General features: G+C 43.5%; 1 protein-coding gene across 6 annotated transcripts in view; it reads left to right on the top strand.

The window, feature by feature from the left end:
• The first annotated feature begins 378 nt into the window (after positions 1-378).
• The window catches only part of ENTPD4 (ectonucleoside triphosphate diphosphohydrolase 4), a 41040-nt gene continuing 21332 nt past the window's right edge, over positions 379-20086 (top strand). For 2 of the 6 annotated variants that reach the window (XM_081236712.1, XM_081236716.1), the window contains exons 1-5: positions 9372-9562; positions 10464-10661; positions 11173-11378; positions 16253-16403; positions 17148-17251. In XM_081236712.1, the coding sequence (XP_081092838.1) occupies positions 9504-9562; positions 10464-10661; positions 11173-11378; positions 16253-16403; positions 17148-17251 (718 nt within the window). In that variant the 5' untranslated portion in view covers positions 9372-9503. Of the gene's footprint in view, positions 567-6185; positions 6286-9015; positions 9292-9371; positions 9563-10463; positions 10662-11172; positions 11379-16252; positions 16404-17147; positions 17252-20086 lie in introns of those variants that run through there. The other 4 variants (XM_081236714.1, XM_081236713.1, XM_081236715.1 and 1 more) reach the window with 4 other exon arrangements.

Raw genomic sequence — 20086 nt, 5'->3', positions numbered from 1 at the left:
AGGCCCGCGCACGGCGATGAAGAGTGCCCCCCGCTCGCCGCAACTAGAGAAAGCCCTCGCACAGAAACGAAGGCCCAACACAGCCAAAAATTAATTGATTAATTAATTAATTAAGAAAAAATGAACTGCGGTGTCATAAGCACTTTGCACCTCGCTGTCAGCGGGACAGCCTAGGATCGGCGGTAACCAAGCCACTACTGGTTATTTAAGCCACAGTACTGGTCATTTCAGTGATGCCACTTTCACTTTCGGCATTCACTGAGCTCGCCTGCACCCGCGTGGTCCGCGGAACAGCGCTGCGCTCGGATGCCAGTCACGGCGGCGCGGCGCAGGCCCCGCCCCTCGGCGTGCGCGCTCCCGCCGCTGCCGGTGACGCGACGCGGGTGGCTACGGGGTGGTGTTTTGGCGGTACGGCTGCGGGAAAGGAGCGGAGCTACTGGGAAGCTGCTGCCGGGAAGCCGCGACTGCGTTGCCGGCGCCGCCTCGCTGCGGTGGCCGTGATGCGCTCCGCTCGCGGGTCCCCGCTCCCGGGAACCCCGACCGCCGAGTCGGACGCTGCCGAGCAGGTGAGGCGGCCTTTCCGGCGCGGACGAGGGGAGGGTGGGCGGCCGAAGCGGGGCCCGACGGGGCCCGACGGGGCAGCGAGGCCGCGGACGAGCCACTCTGCCCCGGGGGCCCTTCCCGCGCCGTTGCCTCCCCGCCGCCCGGGCCGCGCGGCCGCATCCGGGCGCCAGCCGTCAGCGTCCGTGACCCCGGGCGGCAGGTGCTGTCGCCCAGCCCCTGGCGGGAGAAAGCTGGCAGTCGTGCTGTCGGCACCCGCTCCGGTGACCGCGCTGGATTTCCCCTCTGACACGTAGTGGGCGCGGGTCTGGGCCGCATGGGGAAGGACCTGGCGGGGGAGAAGGATGCTGCACCGAGGACCCTGCGGGTCTTAACTGCCACCTTGTCATGACATTTACAAGTCAGCATCGTTTTTGCTTTACTCTGCCTTTACCAAGTTGCATGCTTTAGGTTTCTCCAAAATCTAAATCTGATTAGCTCCATTGGAAAAATAGAGCTCGTTGGGCAATAAAGTGATGGTAAGAGCAGTGTTTCACAAACTCGAGTAATGCGTGACACCTCTTAAAGGGACAGTTCACTCATTCTCTGGAATTTGACTCAGAGCCCGCAGGGGTTCTCAGACCCCAGTTAGACGAACGCTGGTGTAGACTGTTTAGGAAAGAAAAGAGATGCTTCCATGCTGAAAGATAAACTAGGTTATTAAAGAATTCTAAATTAGAGACTCAGATCCCTAGTTTAATTTCACATTACAGCCTTTACTGTGTTCTGCTTTGTGTAATGAAAATAATTTTCCAGCCTTGGAGAGGCCTAAAAGAATTATATTCTTTGTATTATGTTATATTTGATGTTATTGTGTCTTTGTATCAGGTCTCTTCATTCTGTCTGACACATTAGCAGAATTATAAAATGGAGTATTAATTTGTGTACGTAGTTTGTTTATTCCATTGTTAACCTTAACATTGATTTATTTGTTGCATATTGAATCTGTGGTTTACATCCTTCCAGGCCTAATAGGAATGCATGATCTCAACCCTTACCTATATAGTCTAGAAAGAAGAAACAATGAAAGTTATCTAGGTATTTATATTCTCTACATATTTATTCAGCATGTTTATCTTAAATCAACTACACATGAATAAAGAGAAGATTCAGAGTGTGGATAAACATTGGGAAATATAACAAGTTAAATCTTGGCAAAGAAAAATACTGACCTGTGCCTTGAAAGAAGTGTAATATTGTGAACGGGAAATATTACTTAGTAGGAAGTGACTTAAGTAATGGCCCAAGACAAGAACGAGAACAGCTTGTGTGGGAGAGGAGAGACTCACCTCACTAGAGCAGAGAGATGTTATCTGGGGCTGAGCAGAGAACAGTTTAGTAAAATAAGATGGGACCGTTTGATGAATGGAAGGTCTCAGATGCCACACAGGGACGCTGTTGTTGACCTGTAGGCTCTGGAAGGTTCTTTTTTTTTTTAATAGATCTTTTTTTTTTTTTTTCTAATTTTTTGGCTGTGTTGGGTCTTCGTTGCTGCGCGCGGATTTTCTCTAGTTGTGGCGAGTGGAGGCTACTCTTCGTTGCGGTGCGCGGGCTTCTCATTGCGGTGGCTTCTCTTGTTGCGGAGCACGGGCTCTAGGCATGCGGGCTTCAGTAGCTGTGGCACGTGGGCTCAGTAGTTGTGGCTCGCGTGCTCTAGAGCACAGGTTCAGTAGTTGTGGCACACAGGCTTCGTTGCTCCGCGGCATGTGGGATTTTTCCGGACCAGGGCTTGAACCCGTGTCCCCTGCGTTGGCAGGCGGATTCTTAATCACTGCGCCACCAGGAAGTCCCAATAGATCTTTATTGGAGTATAATTGATTCACAGTACTGTGTTAGTTTTTGTTGTACAACAAAATGAATCAGCCATATGCATACATATGTCCCCATATCCCCTCCCTCTTGCGTCTCCCTCCCATCCTCCCTATCCCAGCCCTCCAGGTCAACGCAAAGCACCGAGCTGATCTCCCTGTGCTACGCTAACTATTGTACATTCGGTCGTGTATATATGTCGACGCTACTCTCACTTCCCCCCAGCTTCCCCCTCCCACCCTGTGTCCCCGAGTCCATCCTCTATGTCTACAACTTTATTCCCGTCCTGCAACTAGGTTCGTCAGAACCTTTTTATTTTTTTAGATTCCATATATATGCATTAGCATATGGTATTTGTTTTTCTCTTTCTGACTTACTTCACTCTGTATGACAGACTCTAGGTCCGTCCACCTCACTACAAATAACTCAATTTCATTTCTTTTTACGGCTGAGTAATATTCCATTGTATATATGTGACACATCTTCTTTATCCATTCATCTGTTGATGGACACCTAGGTTGCTTCAATGTCCCGGTTATTGTAAATAGAGCTGCAATGAACATTGTGGTGCATGACTCTTTTTGAATTATGGTTTCCTCAGGGTATATGCCCAGCAGTGGGATTGCTGGGTCCTATGGTAATTCTATTTTTAGTTTTTTAAGGAACCTCCATACTGTTCTCCATAGTGGCTGTATCAATTTACATTCCCATCAACAGTGCAGGAGGGTTTCCTTTTCTCCACATCCTTTCCAGCATTTATTGTTTCTAGATTTTTTTTTCTTGAGCTGGTTGTATTGTGAAGGTAATGTTTTACAGAGAAATGTTTCCAAAGAATTGTGTTCACGGTGAAGGCGGAAGGTCAGTGACCTGCCTAGAGACCTATCCTGAGGTAGGAGTGTCTGCTGTGGTCATTTTAGATGTGTGGACTGTTTGAGGAAGAATTGACAGGACCTGATGAATGACATAAAGTAGCAACACACAGATAATTGGGAATCAAGGTTAAGAACCAGGTGACCCCAGTCCATGATGAGACTCCTCTTAGACCTGGGGAATTTGGAAGGGGGTATTAGTTTGTGTCAAAAGATTTGGGAGCCCAATCTTAGACTAAATGAGTGTGTGGTAACTGAGTAAGCTCAGGATGTGGAACTGAAACTTGAGGGAAGTCAGAGTTGCAGATTTGTGAAACTACAGAGGGGATGCAGGGAAAAGTGTGACCAGAAAAAGATCATTTAAAATGGGGACCAGAAGTTTGCAAATGAACAGTGAGAGGTAGTGAAGAGGTTTGATTAGCACTTGCTATTGAAAAATAAAACTTAGAGACTTCCCTGGTGGCACAGTGGTTAAGAATCTGCCTGCCAATGCAGGAGACACGAGTTCGAGCCCTGGTCCGGGAAGATCCCATGTGCCGCGGAGCATCTAAGCCCGTGTGCCACAACTGCTGAGCCTGTGCTCTAGAGCCCGTGAGCCACAACTACTGAGTCCGCGAGCCATAGCTGCTGAAGCCCACGTGCCTAGAGCCCGTGCTCCGCAACAAGAGAAGCCACTGCAACAAAGAGTAGCCCCCACTCGCCGCAACTAGAGAAAGCCCGCACACAGCAATGAAGACCCAATGCAGCCAAAAAATTAATAAATTTATTAAAATAAATAAATAAAATTTAAAAATCTAAATATTAAGAAAATGTCGATCATAAATGCAACTATGTGCATTCTTCTTTTTTCTCTTATTTAAAAAAATTGAAGCATAATTGACCTACAACACTATGTTAGTTCCAGGTGCCCAACATAGGGATTCGATAATCCTGTACATTACGAAAAAGATCACCACCGTAAGTCTAGTTACCATCTGTCACCGTACAAAAGTTATTACAATATTGACTATATTCCATATGTAAATTTCACCCCTGTGACTCATTTATTTTGTAACTGGAATTTTGTACCTCTTAATCTCTCTCACCTGTTTCTCTCCTCCTCCCATTTCCTACCCCTCTGGCAACCACCAGTTTGTTCTCTGTATGTTTGTGTGTGTTTCTGTTTTGTTATGTTTGCTCATTTGTTTTTTAGACTTCACATATAAGTGAAATCATACAGTATTTGTCTTTCTCTGTCAGACTTATTCCACTTAGCATAATGCCCTCCAGGCCCATCCATGTTGTCACAAATGGCAAGATTTCATTCTTTTTTTGTGGCTGAGTAATATTTCATTGTATACATACACCACAATTTTTTTATCCATCTGTCGTTGGGCACTTTGGTTGCTTCCATATCTTGGCTATTGCAAATAATCCTGCTATGAACACAGGGGTGCATATATCTCTTCAAATTAATGTTTTTGTTTTCTTCAGAAAAATACCCAGAAATGGAATTGCTGGATCATATGGTAGATCCATTTTTAATTTTTTGAGGAACCTCCATCATGTTTTCCGTAGTGGCTGCACCAGTTTACATTCCCACCAACAATGCTCAAGGTTCCTCTTTTTCCACATCCTTGCCAACACGTGTTACTGTGCATTCTTCTTAAAACAACAAACGAATCAAGTTGTTTTGATGTATTTTTCCCACAACTGAGTGCCACACAGCATCCTTCACTTTGGCCTCTCACTCTCCCCAAGACAGTCATTTCTTACAGAATTCTGCCTATTTGTGGGCTTCTTTTGACTTTTCCAGGTTCTCTTGTAATCTTTTGATATTCATATTGTTCTTTTTTGAAGCACCCTTCGTGGCATCTTACCTGTTCTTACTCAGGTTTAGCTCTTCCAGAGTCTCATTTTTCTGTTATTTTGTTTGCCTGTAATTTCAGAATTTGCTAATGTCTGTATCACTGCATCCTGCATTTTTCACCGTGGGAGCCATTTCACTTTGCAGTTGACTTGTATTGTTTTCACTGTTTTCCTTAGGACTGTCAATGAGAAACTGACTGAAAAGACTTTAACTCAGGACCCAGCGGACCTCACTCCGCTAAAGAATGTTCAGCTAAGGGGGGCCCCATCAGCTGAAAGAATTCGAGTTAATGCATCTCTCTTGTGATGGGCCTCACACAACTTAGGCCTTTTAAAAACATGGCAGTTTTATGTAATATTGCTAAGAGTTTGCCACCCTAAACCCTGGTGCCAAGACTCTTAGCTGCAAGTACAGCTGGAGTTTACATTTTAAGATCAAATTACTGTATTGTTGTCTGCTGGGTGATATTCAGCCATACTTTTGTCCTAAGTGAAAGTAATTACTTTAGCAATTTACAAGCTGACCTATTTTCTGTCTGTCTTTAAACACACATTTTGTAACTTACAAAAATATCTATTTATCCTCATTGTCAAAGTCATCACATATCTCAAAAAAAAAAAAAAAAGGCCTAAGACAAACACCCGATTAAATAACATTTACTAAGTTTGCCATGGTGCATCCTAACAGGGCCTCTTCTTTGAAATGTACTCTCCTTTCTCCTCCCCCATCCAAAGCCTACTTCCCACCTGCAGGAATCTTGTAGCCTTCACCGTGCTCTCTGAACTGGTACAGCAGGAGTCCAGATAATTTAACATTGCCTTCTGTTACTCTCTTGATTATTTCTTGGGTGTTGGTATTTTCTCCATTACCAATCGGCAGAAGCCTCGAGATTGGAGTCAGTCTTATTACCCCTCTGTGCCCTTCATAATACAAATCGTTGAATCGTGAAAGGCCTTCCTTCTCCCAAGGACCTTGACTTTAAGCTGTTAATTAAACATTCTTTTCTTTTGTTCTTAGTTCAGCTATCACATAATTATCGATTTTTTTTAAATGTTCAGACTGGAATGAATTCCTGTGCCATGAAGGGTTTTGAAGACGGGCTTTCTTGATATATCCAGAAGAGGATTGGATGCTGGAAACTGGAGATATCAGTCAAAGGTAGCTTGTTAAAGACGGTTCTGTTGTTTCTTCTGATGATAAAATTAATATATGCCCTTTAAGCAATCTAGGCAAGCCTAGGGAAGAGAACAGAGATGATCCATTATCTCACTACTCAGAAATAACTAACCACTGTTAACATTTTGGTTTTTCTCCTTCCATTTTCTCCTTTCTATGCATGATGTTATTTTTTTTTACTTAACCTATCATGAGTATCTTTCCATGTCAATAAATGTAGATCTGTGTGAGCACCTTTAACAGTCACATCGTAGTCCATTGCATACATGGACCATGTTTAATTTAATCCACCCCCCTATAAGGCACATTCGTTTAGAACAGTGTTTTGCTATTATACGTAATACTGTGATGAACATCTTTAATCCCCTACCCCTCACTTGCCCCTCCCTCCTTTCCTCTCCCCACTGGTAGCCACTTAGTTTGGTCTCTATATCTGTGAGTCTGGAGAAACTGAATTTTTAATTTAAATTACTTTAGCCACATGTGGCAATGGCTACCGTATGGAATAGCGCAAGACTAGATCAAGAAGGACCTCTTTTACCATCCTAAGGAGTTGGGACTTTTTCCTGAGTGAGAGAGAAAAATTGGGAAGTGGGGAAGTGTCATGATGACTGTTTGTTTTGGAAAGATTACCCTAGTGTATAAGTTTGTAACCCTTTTGGGTCCCAGAACTCTGAAACTTGACTTCTTGCCAGGCCCTTTCCTAGGGGCTGCCACGCTGGGAATGCAGCCAAGCAGACCTAAATCTGGCCCCTTGTGGGGCTGGCATTCTGGAGGAGGAGACACATGAGCAAGAGAAATGCAAACACACACACACACACACACACACACACACACACACACAGAGTGTGTTAGAGGACAGGATAGGAGTATGGATTCACATGCTTGAATCCCAGCTCTTTTATTTATATTCACCTTTTATTAGCTGTGTGACCTCAGGCACATTACTTAGCCTCTCTGCTTCATCTGTAAAATATTATGCAAATAGTAGCTACCTTGGTGGTTGATAGGAGGAATAGATTAGTATTTGTAAAGCATTTGAGCAGGGCCTGGCACATAATAAGCACTATATAAGAAGTTCATAAAGGGACTTCTCTGGTGGTCCAGCGGTTAAGACTCCGAGCTTCCACTGCAGAGGGCATGGGTTCGATCCCTGGTTGGGGAACTGGGAACCTCCATGCATGTGGTGTGGCAAAAAAAAAAAAAGAAGAAGAAGTAAATAAATACGTAAATGCTAAGGAGGAGAAATAACCCAGGGAAGGGAGCTGGATGGAGGGGAGAGCTTGCAGTTATAGATTGGGTGACCAGGGCATGCCTCCCTGAGAAGGTGACATTGAGTAAAGATCTGAAGGGAGTGAAAAAATAAGCCATATGGATCATTTCCAAGCAGAGGGAGCAGCACATTGAGAGGCTCTGAGACCAGACAGTGCCTGGCGTGTGTGAAGACAGTGTGGACACCAGCGTGGCTGGAGTGAAGTGAGAAAGGGAGAGGGACGGTGAGGTCAGAGCAGTAACAGATGTCCGGATCCCGTAGGACGGGGAGTCAGGGTACAGCCTTTGGCCTTTATTTACTTGCGAGGGGAGCCGTTGGAGGATTTCCAGCGCAAGATTAACAGGATCCTGGACCTGAGCAGGGCTGGGGTGGATGTCGGTTTCTGTTGAAGAATCTGCCTGAAGCTATGGGGTGAGGAACTGGAGAGCCGCTGGGTTGAGACGGCAGGTGGGAGACTGACGAGTCAGGCTGCTGTCCTGATAGGCCAGGTAAGAGTAAGATAAGCTCACCTCAGGCAGAAGTGCTAAGAAAAGGGACAGGCTTTAGAGGAATGGAGGTTCAAGAAATGGACGGACTCCGTAAGAAGTTGGCTCTGGAGGACGCAGAGGAGGGAGGGGTCAGGCACGACTCCCTAGTTTCTCCTTGAGCAGCCGATGGGGTTGAGACTGAGGGGAGGGGCGTGGGAGGAGGGGGTGAGGGTTACAGTGGAAGGCTTCAGCTTCAGAAGTGTTTCTCGTGGGCCCGTGCGATGTGCAGATGGGGGTGTTGGTAGGTGCTTGAAGATATGTACCTGTAGCTCCGAGGAGCAGCCTGGGGTGGAGAAAGAAAGGTCTCACCTGTTGGATCATTGAAGCAGCAAGTGAAGTTGCCCAGGAACAGAGATTAGAGTTAGAAGAGATTGGAGCCAAGACAGAGAACCTGGGGAACAGAGCAGACAGGACGTGCAGAAACGCCGAGACGCGGAGGGTCCTGAGAAGGAAGCGTTCAAGAGCTAACAAGCAGACTAGGGGAGACAGCTGTCCCGAGAGGCCTGGAAGAGGTACAGCGGTGCCACAAGACCAAGAAGGAGACCCGGGATCACGCGTCCTTCGGATCCGGCGGGTTGGAAGGAGGCCCCGGCCTCCTGTTCTCCTGTGATTTGAGGTCTGGGAGCTGAAGGAGTGGCCGCCACGGTGAAGGTGACAGAGCTCACGAGGCACATGGTGCCTCGCATGGTACTTTGTACATAAAAGAGCCATCTAGTAGGTATTTATCAGATGGACGGAGAGTTCAGGCTCCCAGTCGGTTATTCATTCCGCCTGCCTCCTACTCCCAGCCCTAACCTTCCGTAACATTCAGCCCCATAAGGTGGTTAAGAGCTATTCGGTGACCTGTATTTTGGCGTCAGTGATTGGCATTTGGGTAAAAATGCCAGACTGTTATTATCTCTTTTGATTTAGGCCTGTGTCTGATAGCACGAAATTAACTCTGAAGCGTGTTGCTCAAAATAAACCGAGCTAAGAGCTCCGCTGCAAGGATCACAGACCAGGTTACGTGTGCTTGGATTTAAGCAGGCACCTGATGAAGAACATAGCGTCTCCTTGGCTTGTGCTGTCTTGGTGACTTTTGTCGCTTCCTGGAACAGGAGGGCTCTGGCACCGGGAGGCCTTCTGTAATGGTGTGTGAGGACTGACCCCCAGGGCCTCGCCGGACCTCTGACCTGCCAGCATGGGGAGGTGAGTGATGGTGCCCAATCACCGGCACTGTAAAACCCAAGATTTGGTGCCACAGAGCAGGTCTGGAGAGCGGGGAGGAACCTAAATCCCAAGTGAAAAGTGTTAAAGTTGTGCTACACTTCTGTTTAACACCTTTGTTCTTCCAGGTCCCCAGGGGGGCGCCTGTCACCGAAGGAAAGTGGGGTTCATGTAGTTTACTGTAAAGGACACACATGTTGGAATCTGGGAGGAGGTGTATTAAGCACAGGATAACGACCTGTAAGCCTCGGAGGTATGGGAGGGGTGATAAACTCCATGGCGTGGCCCAAGAACCCACATGGAGACCAGAAACTACAAATAGAAAATTCCATTGGGTTGACGGGATACCTCCCCCTTCTGTGAGACGTTTTAGTCCATGAAGCACTCTTTAAAGGGAAGAGTGTAGAAATTAACAGTAAACAGTAGAATTTATCCCAAAGGCAGCAAGGTTTGTTTTGTTTTGTTTTGTTTTTTAAGCCTAATAATAGTCTCTCATTCCTGACAAACTGAGAAGAAAGTTTATTTGCAAAAATGGCTCAGGAATATTTCTAAAAACACAGGATATACAAAACGTATTTATTGACTGTTGCAGGGATGTTGTTAAAGATACTGTTTTTTCCCTTTTTCTCACGCAATCAGCACGGGAGAGATTGGCCTCGGGATTCAGTGTTAGACAATCTTATTCCTCCTGGGCTGTTTATATGTTTCTGCTGTAACAGACAGGGTTTTTGGTCGCTATCATGCTCAGCCACCTTTGCAGGCTTTCCTTATTACATGTGTTTCTGGGCTCTAAATTCAGCATCCTTAAACCTGGTTTCATTATAGATTTACATATTTATCGTATTGAACTTATTCTTATATGCTGTCTATAATTCTATTTTTGGAACAAAGCAGGGCACAAATAAAACTACTTAATACTCTCCAGAAAGGGGGAACACAGAAGTGTCATCAGAGCTTAATTCTCATTCATGTAATTTTATAATAACGAGTTACATAGCAATAGCAATGTGGAAGATGCCGGTATACCGATAACCTACCAGCAGGGAAGTAGGGGCAGCTCAAGCTGAATGTTTTAACTTTGCGATCAGTGGAGGGGAGGGGAGGCCTCTCTGGAGCAGACTGCTTTAGCTAAACCTGTCTTTTTGAAATTTCAGGATCGGCTTCTCCTGTCTTTTTCCGGCTTCCTGGCATTTCAGCATCTCTCCAGTGGGGTGTCCCCGAATTCTGAACACCAACTTACGCCAAATTATCGTCATTAGCATTCTGGCTGCTGCTGTTTCACTTTTATACTTTTCCGTTGTCATAATCCGAAATAAGTATGGGCGGCTCTCCAGAGATAAGAAGTTTCAAAGGTAGGAGGGAAAAACATTTGTTTTCTAGATGGGATGCCATACCTTCATGTTATGACTTCCAGACTTTGGGGATTTGGATGGAATTTAAGGAGCAGGTGGCTGGAGGAAACAGATTTTGTACCGAATACAGCATAGCATGAAAAATTAAACTGCTTGAAATGGTTTAGTCGTTTACCACCAAATCCACATCATAAGAGGATTTAAGCATAAGCTTCTCCTGTGATATCTTTTAAGCTGATTTTTCAGTTAATGTTGATAGTTTGGAAATCGAGTTTTGCTTTTCAGAGCTTATTTGAACTTACTTAAAGGAATGATGAGTGTGTATCTGCTCTAGATTACTTTTACCAGTATCACTTTTTTGTTTTCTTTTGACTTTTTAATCATTTGGCAGTTGTAAAAGTGTTACGGTGGTGCTACTACACAGCTTAGAGATCACTGATTTGGTGTTTGTTTATTGCATTATTGATAGCCTCTGTCTCATTAAACGTATGTGTCTGTTTCTCTAAACAAGGTACTTGGCACGAGTTACTGACATTGAAGCTACAGACACCAATAACCCCAATGTGAACTATGGTATCGTGGTGGACTGTGGTAGCAGCGGGTCTCGGATATTTGTCTATTGCTGGCCACGGCATAATGGCAATCCTCATGATCTGTTGGATATCAGGCAAATGCGGGATAAAAACCGAAAGCCTGTGGTTATGAAAATAAAACCCGGTATGTAAAGGATAAATATCTGACTGGTAACCAGGCTCTGCCTTTTCGTTCTCTGTGCTGGCTTTCACGTCTTTCCCTTTCTCTCCTTGCAGTCATCACCCTCATTCAGAGCTCACACCAGGACCCAGTTGATCTCCTTGTTTCACTCTGTTTCCCCTTTTCTGTTCATCTTGCATAAGGTGACCAATACCTTCATAAAATAGCCTAAACCCTTGTCTGTCTTTTTTGTCTCCTGCAGCATTTACCATAGTGCCTTTACTTATGGTGTCTGCTCAGATGTTGGCTAGTTGACGTTAATTATGGAGGGATTGTTTTCTAGTTGGTAGCCGTTGGTCTGTATCCTTAATGACAAGGTAATTTCAGATAACTCATGGACATCTGTACTTGAATACACTGATATGTATTTGTTATTTTTAAAAATTGCTACCCCAGTGCATTTCTAATCATCTAGGTTATTTAAGAAGAGTGACAATAGAACTTAGAAGAGCTGATATCACTATGTCTAGTTTTAAAGATACTGTCATTTCTAAGTCAGTGTGTTATGTAAAAATTGGGATTTGCCTTCCTCATTAGACAATTTAAATCGGTGGTTCTCAACCTTTTTCTGTATCTCTATCATATCCACGGGCATTTCCACCCTTCTGTCAAGAACGTTAGGAATGGAAGATCTCAGGAGTACCTTGAAATAGGCACCTTACGTCTCGATGGTTGATCATCACTGATGTGATTGGACCATAGATCTTAATGGAGTTTCAGCACTTTTATTTCATTTAGTTAATGTGTTGAATAGTAAAATATTAAATAAAAAATTCTGAAGCATTTATCTTTGAATATATTAGAGAATGTTGACAAAAAATAGCTGTCATAGCTTATAGTCTCCCATTTCAAAAATGTAAGTGAAAAAGAGATTAGTTTTAACTGATAAGAAAACCTGTCCTCATAGAACAGTCCACCAGGACTGTAGACCTTTCGCCTCCTACTCATTCTTCAAGGAATAAGTCAGTCCCACTTCTTTCTTCAGTCAGCACTCGACAGGTTGACCGTTCTTTGAGGTTTGGGCAGCTTGGCACCAGCATATAGCTCAGAAAATTCAAAATCTCTACCTCATTTTTCAGGTTAGAGAGAGGTAACTTACTCTGAGTCTCTTGTATAAGCATTATTTTGATACCAGAGTACATTTCCATGAACACTTTTTTTAAATTAATTAACTTATTGTTGGCTGAGTTGGGTCTTTGTTGATGCGTGCGGGCTTTCTCTAGTTGCGGTGAGTGGGGCTTCTCTTCGTTGTGGTGCACAGGCTTCTCATCGCGGTGGCTTCTCGCCGTGGAGCATGGGCTCTAGAGTGCGCAGACTTCGGTAGTTGTGGCACGCAGGCTCTAGAGTGCAGGCTCGCTAGTTGTGGTGCACAGGCTTAGTTGCTCCGTGGCATGTGGGATCTTCCGGGACCAGGGCTTGAACCTGTGTCCCCTGCGTTGGCAGGCAGATTCTTAACCACTGTGCCACCAGGGAAGCCCCCGTGAACACTTTTTAAAAGTTACTCATAGAAGATCATTTTCTCTGTAAGTCTTAGTGAATGACTTTTAGTTTTCTATTTTCCCATTTCTTACATTTTTATGTGTCTCTAAATCTAGAAACATTTTCAGGGTTAAAGTAATATTGACCAAATAAATTCACCAGAAAATTAAAAATAAAACTCTGTAAAGCACTTTGCATTTCATCTGGCTTCACATCCGAGGTTCCATCAGTGATTACCTGCCGTCATGGAATAAGGTGAAAACTTTCATGCCTTGGAGTTGTTCCCTGAGAACAAGGGGCAGCTACAACAGCATCCCAGGGTACACACCAGAATCTCATTAAAATCAGGCTGAATATGATTCTCTCTGATGCTACAGGAAATGTTTGAAGTGGAAATTCAGGTACCTTTTTATAGTACTTCTCTGTCCTGAAGCATGGGCTCTTGCGTATAGCGTTATAGCAAAACTCTAGAAATTTCCTTACTTAATAGATTCTAGATAGTTTTGGGCTTGGTGTCCACTGAAATGGCATCGTATGTGGAGTCCAAAAATTCTGGCTTTTAGTTTGCTTGATGCTGATTGCTCTGACAGGTCGCTTAATCTTTCTGAGTCCACCATTTCCTAATCTGTGAAATAAATCTTGGACTTCTAAAATCTCCCTCAGCTATAATGTTGTAGGCTAAATGACAGCTGGAAATAGTCATTCACTGATGTACTCATTCAGCAAATATTTGTTGAGCACCTGCTATTTGCCAAGAGACTGTGTCAGGTGCTGAGAATAAATTTGAACAAGACACAGGTTTGTGCCCTCCAGAAACTTCCAGCGGAAATGAGACAGGCAAGTAAACAGGTAGTTTCGATGAGGTGGAATGAGTGCTCCACCGAGAGGTAGGGGTAAGCATGGAATGTAACGAGAGCTCGCCTTCAGGGTCCTGTTACGGAGGACTTCCAGAGAGGGCATAGCTCAGTGGGTGAGCGGGAGTCAGCCAGGTGAAAGGGGCGGGGGGAGGGAGGCAGTCAAAGAGAAGCCTCTTCCTGGTGGAGCTGCAGGGGCCCTAAGGCCAGAGTATGATGCATTACAGAAATTTTATGCAGTCTAGTTGAAGCCAAATGGAAAGAATGTGGCAAGAGATGGGATCGGTGAGTGCTCAGGGCACGTTATGCTGTTCTAGAGCTGAGCTTTATCTGGAGGGCATTGAGGAGCCACCAGAGGATCTCAGACCAGGAAGATCTCAGACCATGGAGAGTGGTTGTGGATTGCCAGGACTTGAGAGTAGGATGTGCTGCAGCAGGCTGCAGAGGTTGGTGGTGTCCAGCAGAGATGAGAAGTGAAATAGTGTGAGCAGAGCCAAGGATAGGCGATCAGTGAAACCCAGAACACATGCTGGGGCGAGGGAGAGGGATTTTACCCAGGACACTGGCTGGGGCTGCTGAGGTAGGTCATGAGCAGTAAGAGCCAGGTTTACAGTGGAAGTTGAGTTTGGGTTTGCATATGTTGCTGTGAGGACAAGCACATGGCCGTGTCCAGTGGACAGTTACTACATACTCATCTGGAGGTTGGGGAAGAGAGCTGGAGGGCTGCGATTAAGATTTGGAGATCTGAGGCATAGATGGTGATGGCCGCCATGGGAGTGAGTGAACTTGCTGAGGACAGTGGGGGCATGTTTCTCAAGGGCAGGGACGAGCTCATGTGCAGCTGATCCCAAGTGTCTGACACGCAATAGTTGCTCAGTTAGGTCTGTGATGACTGAGAAGAGAGCATAGGACTGAACAGGTAGCACCACCATCACTTAACAGCCGAGACACTGTGGAAGGAGTTGCCAGAGGGATAGGGAAAAACTAGGAGTGTATGGTGTGTAGTGTGAATTGCTCTCAAATTAGCCTCATTAAAGAAGCAAAACTTTCTTTTCTTTTGTACCTCTTAATCCCCTACCCTTCTCTTGCCCCTCCCCCTCCCCTCTCCCCACTGGTAACCACTAGTTTGTTTTCTATATCTGTGAGTCTGTTTCTTTTTTTTTATATTCACTAGTTTGTTGTATTTTTTAGATTCCACATATAAGTGATAATAAACGGTATTTGTCTTTCTCTGTCTGACTTATTTCACTAAGCGTGATACCCTACAGGTGCACCCATGTTGTTGCAAATGGCAAAATTTTATTCTTTTTTTCTGGCTGAGTAGTATTCCATTGCATACACATACCACATCTTTATCTGTTGATGGACACTTAGGTTGCTTCCATATCTTGGCAATTGTAAATAATGCTGCTGTGAAAATTGGGGTGCATGTATCTTTTCTAATAGTGTTTTTGTTTCCTTCAGATATATACCCAGGAGTGGAATTGCTGGATCATATGGTAGTTCTGTTTCTAGTTTTTTGAGGAACCTCCATACTGTTTTCCGCAGTGGCGACACCAATTTACATTCCCACCAGCAGCGTACGAGGGTTCTCTTATCTCTAAATCCTGCCTAGGAGTTTTATGGTTTCTGATCTGACATTTAGGTCTTTAATCAATTTTGAGTTTATTTTTGTATATGGTGTGAGAAAATGTTCTAATTTCATTCTTTTACATGTAGCTGTCCAGTTTTCCCAGCACCATTCACTGACGAGACTGTCTTTTCTCCATTGTATATTCTTGCCTCCTTTGTTGTAGATTAGGTGACTATAAGTGCGTGGGTTTATTTCTGAGCTCTCTATTCTGTTCCATTGATCTATATGTCTGTTTTTGTGCCGGTACCATGCTGTTTTGATTACTGTAGTTTTGTAATATAGTCTGAAGTCAGGGAGTGTAATACCACCAGTTCTTTTCTTTCTCAGGTTTGTTTCGGCTGTTCGGATTCTTTTGTGTTTCCATACAAGTTTTTAAATTACTAGTTCTAGTTCTGTGAAAAATGATAGGGATTGCATTGAATCTGTAGATTGCCTTAGGTAGTATGGTCATTTTAACAGTATTAATTCTTCCAGTCCAAGAACACAGTATATCTTTCCATCTGTTTGTGTTGTCTTCAGTTTCTTTCATCAGTGTCTTATAGTTTTCAGAATACAGGTCTTTTACCTCCTTAAGTAGGTTTATTCCTAGGCATTTTGTTCTTTTTGGTGTGATGGTAAATGGGATTGTTTCCTTAATTTCTCTTCCTGATAGTTTGTTGTTAGTGTATAGAAATGCAACAGAGTTCTGTATGTTTATTTTGTGTCCGGCAACTTTATCAAATTCATTGATGAGCTCTAGTAGTTTTTTGGTGGTGTCTTTAAGATTTTCTATGTGTAGTATCATGTCATCTGCAAACAGTGACAGTTTATGAAGAAGCATACCCTATAAGCTAAAGTATCTACTTGTTAACATGAGTGTCCTTTTTCTGTAGGCATTTCAGAGTTTGCTACCTCTCCAGAGAAAGTCAGTGATTACATTTCTCCGCTGTTGAACTTCGCTGCAGAGCATGTACCACGGGCAAAACACAAAGAGACCCCTCTTTACATTCTCTGCACAGCTGGAATGAGAATCCTCCCCGAAAGGTGATCCTTCCCACGAGGGCAGGGCCAGCCAGCCTGGTGGTGGTATTGGCTGTGGTGGGTTTTCTCCCTCTTCATCCCCCTCATCTCCCTCCTCCTTGTCTTCCTCTTCCGTCGTCATCATCAAAAGGAAGACAATAAAAATTCTTTTTTCAAATCTGGAGTAGTACCAGACCTATTCCCTTAGTCAGAACTCACCAAATATCTTTTAATATACTTATTTATGACTATAAATAGTAAACTGTAAAGTTGTCGTAAAAAACTGATTTTCTATTTTATTAGTTAAGGATTGTTTGCAGTTGTAGTTTTACATCTCAGAATCACATAATTTACACAACTTCTGAAAATTCCTTCTCTTTTTTTTTTAACATCTTTATTGGAGTATAATTGCTTTACAATGTTGTGTTAGTTTCTGCTGTATAACAAAGTGAATCAGCTATGTGTATACATATATCCCCATATCTCTTCCCTCTTGCTTCTCCCTCCCTCCCACCCTCCCTATCCCACCCCTCTAAGTGGTCACAAAGCACCGAGCTGATCTCCCTGTGCTATGTGGCTGCTTCCCACTAGCTGTCTATTTTACATGAAAATTCCTTCTTAAACAGTCTTTTCAATGAACTGTTTTGGTTTTAAATTTTATTTTTTTCACATAAGGTGTACCAGAGCCATAGGGGTTTTTTTTCTTTCTAAAACAGAAAAATTCAGGATATAATATATTGATATGTAAATTTTTGGATTGTCTTACAGTCAACAGAAAGCCATTCTAGAAGACCTTCTGACTGACATCCCCGTGCACTTCGACTTTCTGTTTTCTGACTCTCATGCAGAAGTAATTTCAGGGAAACAAGAAGGTTGGTATGTTAGTCTTCAACTTGAAATTTGGGAAGCTATTCCTTTAAGTCCTCCCAGTCTTCCTCATTTACACTTTATTAAATTACTCTTAACATCTTAAAATTTGGGAAACCATGCCTTCAAATATTATAATTTTTAAATGGAAAAATCAGTTTCTTATATGACTGGTCTTTATAATCCAAACATTAAGTCATTAAAAAGTAACTTGGTTTGTCTTCATCACATTTAGGAAGTATATTTTGGACTTGTTTTGATAGAAAAGCTTTGTGTTCCTTGCCTAAGTTATACAGCTTTCTGGAATTATGATAATTACTGAACTGTTGGAACCTTCTACTGATTTACTTGTTAGGAAGGGGAAATTATTCTTGACTTTAATACACTGAGGAAATGTTCTGTTTTCAAAGAAATAATTCTACTTCAGAATGAAAGGACAAGTCACTGAAATTATTTGGGGAATAGCTTGCTAGATATGGAGACCAAAAATCATTTATTTCAAAATCATCTATCATTTCGCCAATAACTGGGCAAAATTCACATATTGCCGTGAAGCTGTTTATAGACAAGTAAGGTACACAGTTAGCTGCTTATATAAGGCAGAGTTTTAGATGCCATAAGGAAGATAAGGAAAAACTCATGGAAATTTGAAAGAAGGAGACTTTTTTTTTCCTAACTAGGGGTATCATGGAGAAAGTGACATTTGAACTAGGCCTCAAGGGATAATTATAAACACAGCATGCCAAATCATGGTAAGGCTAGGACTCTGAGAGAGGGATAGGAAGCTCATTCTAGGCAGAAGAAATGATTTGAGTCAACACAGGTCGGAAAAGTTGCACTATGGACAGAGGAATAAACATATTTTAATTTGGTGGGATGATGGCCCTTTCAAAAGGTTGTGGTAATATTAAAAGTTGGACAGGTCTTGGTGATGTCAGCATCATGGTAGCGTGCATGGTTCCTTTTCTCTCTCCCCTTTGATTTACAACTAATTGGACATCCATAACCAAAAAAAAGTGCCTCTGCACAGCACACTAGGACCCCCAAGAGATCAACTCATCAGTGCCCAAGAAAGTGGGTGGATTGGACCTCAGAGGAGGCTACAGAGCCAGGCCAGGAGCAGCAGGGGTGGCAGTGGGCCAGCACGACCTCTGGCAGAGGAGGTGGAGGATGAAGGTGGTAAGCTGGAGTGGGGAGTTTACCTGGCTGAGTACTGCAGCTGGAGGGACTCTGAGGAGAGACCACAGCAACTGGGGGCAGAGAAAGAAAAGAGAAGAAGGCAGAGAGAGCTGAAGAAACGAGTTTCTTGCTGTCTGCCCTGGGATTCTAGCAAGAGGACAGCCCACAGACCTCTGGGACTCCCCCTCTCCACTCAAGGATCCTCTTCTGGGCTATGGCACACCCAAAGCCCCAGGTGCTAAGCACACATCTCCCCAACTCTGTCACCATCCATTTTTTTCCCTTTCCACTGGCTTTTTTTATGTTCATATTCCCAACCTTAGTGATGAGTCAGCTCAGGTAAGAAAAACCAAAAACTTGTGCTGTAGCGCCACCTTCTAGAAAACGAAACAAAGGCTTCTAGTAACCAGTGTGTTGAATTGTTAGAATGATAGTAAACAAAGCTTTACTTAAATAGGAAAGTCATTTGCTACTTCAAATGCAGTGACAGAGGCACTTTTCATCAAACACTATGAAAAATCAAAGCAGTGTGATATCACAAAAAGAAGAAAAACACTTTTCTAGCAACAGAACTTAAAGACATGGAATATTGCAATCTAACTGGTAAAGAATTCAAAATAGCTATTAGGAAGAAATTCAACAAGGTACGAGAAAACTCAGAAAGGCAGTACAGTGATCTCAGGAATAAAATTATCAAGCAGATGGACTTCCCTGGTGGCGCAGTGGTTGAGAGTCCGCCTGCCAATGCAGGGGACACGGGTTCGTGTCCCAGTCCGGGAGGATCCCACATGCTGCGGAGCGGCTGGGCCCGTGAGCCATGGCCGCTGAGCCTGCGCGTCCGGAGCCTGTGCTCCACAATGGGAGAGGCCACAGCAGTGAGAGGCCCGCGTACGGCAAAAAAAAAAAATTATCAAACAGAATAATTTAGCAAAGAGATTGAAATTCTAAAAAAGAACCAAACAGAAATTCTAGAGCTGAAGAACTCAATAAATGAGATGAAGAATGCATTGAAAAGCATTGAAAGTAGAGCACATCAGATGAAGAGAGGATAAGTGAGCTCAAGGGTAGGAATATAGAAACGTTTCAGGTGGAAGAGGAGAGAGAACTAAGATTTTTTAAAAGTGGAGAAACCCTATGAAAACCATTAGGCTTTATTAGAAAAGCCAACGTAAGATGAATGGATATCCTAGAAGGAGAAGAGAGAGAAGGGAGCAGAGAGAATTCAGAGATATAATAGCTGAGAACTTCCCAAACCTGAGAAAGGAACTGGATATACAAGTCCAAAAGCTGATGGAACACTTTGTTATTTCAACACGAAAGACCTTGTCCAAGACACATTATATTAAAACTGTCCAAAGTCAGTGATAAAAAAATTTTAGATGCAGCCAGGGAAAAAAAGACAGTAACCTACAAAAAAAAACCCTTTAGGCTATAACCAGAGTTCTCTGGAGAAACGCTATAGGCCAGGAGTGGAATGACATATTCAAAGTATTGAAAGATAAAAATTGCCAACCAAGAGTACTCTATGCAGTTAAGTTATCCTTCAGATATGAAGGAGAAGTAAAGGCTTTTCCAGATAAACAAAAGCTGGGGAGTTCACCACCACTAGACTACAAAAAATGTGGAAAGGAGCTCTTCAAGCTGAAGTGAAAAGATGAAAG

Source organism: Mesoplodon bidens (assembly GCF_964165515.1).
Source record: "Mesoplodon bidens genome assembly, chromosome: 6".
Lineage (NCBI taxonomy): Eukaryota > Metazoa > Chordata > Mammalia > Artiodactyla > Ziphiidae > Mesoplodon > Mesoplodon bidens.
Note: the sequence above shows the minus strand (reverse complement) of the source record. Positions and strands in the feature narration are given on the sequence as shown.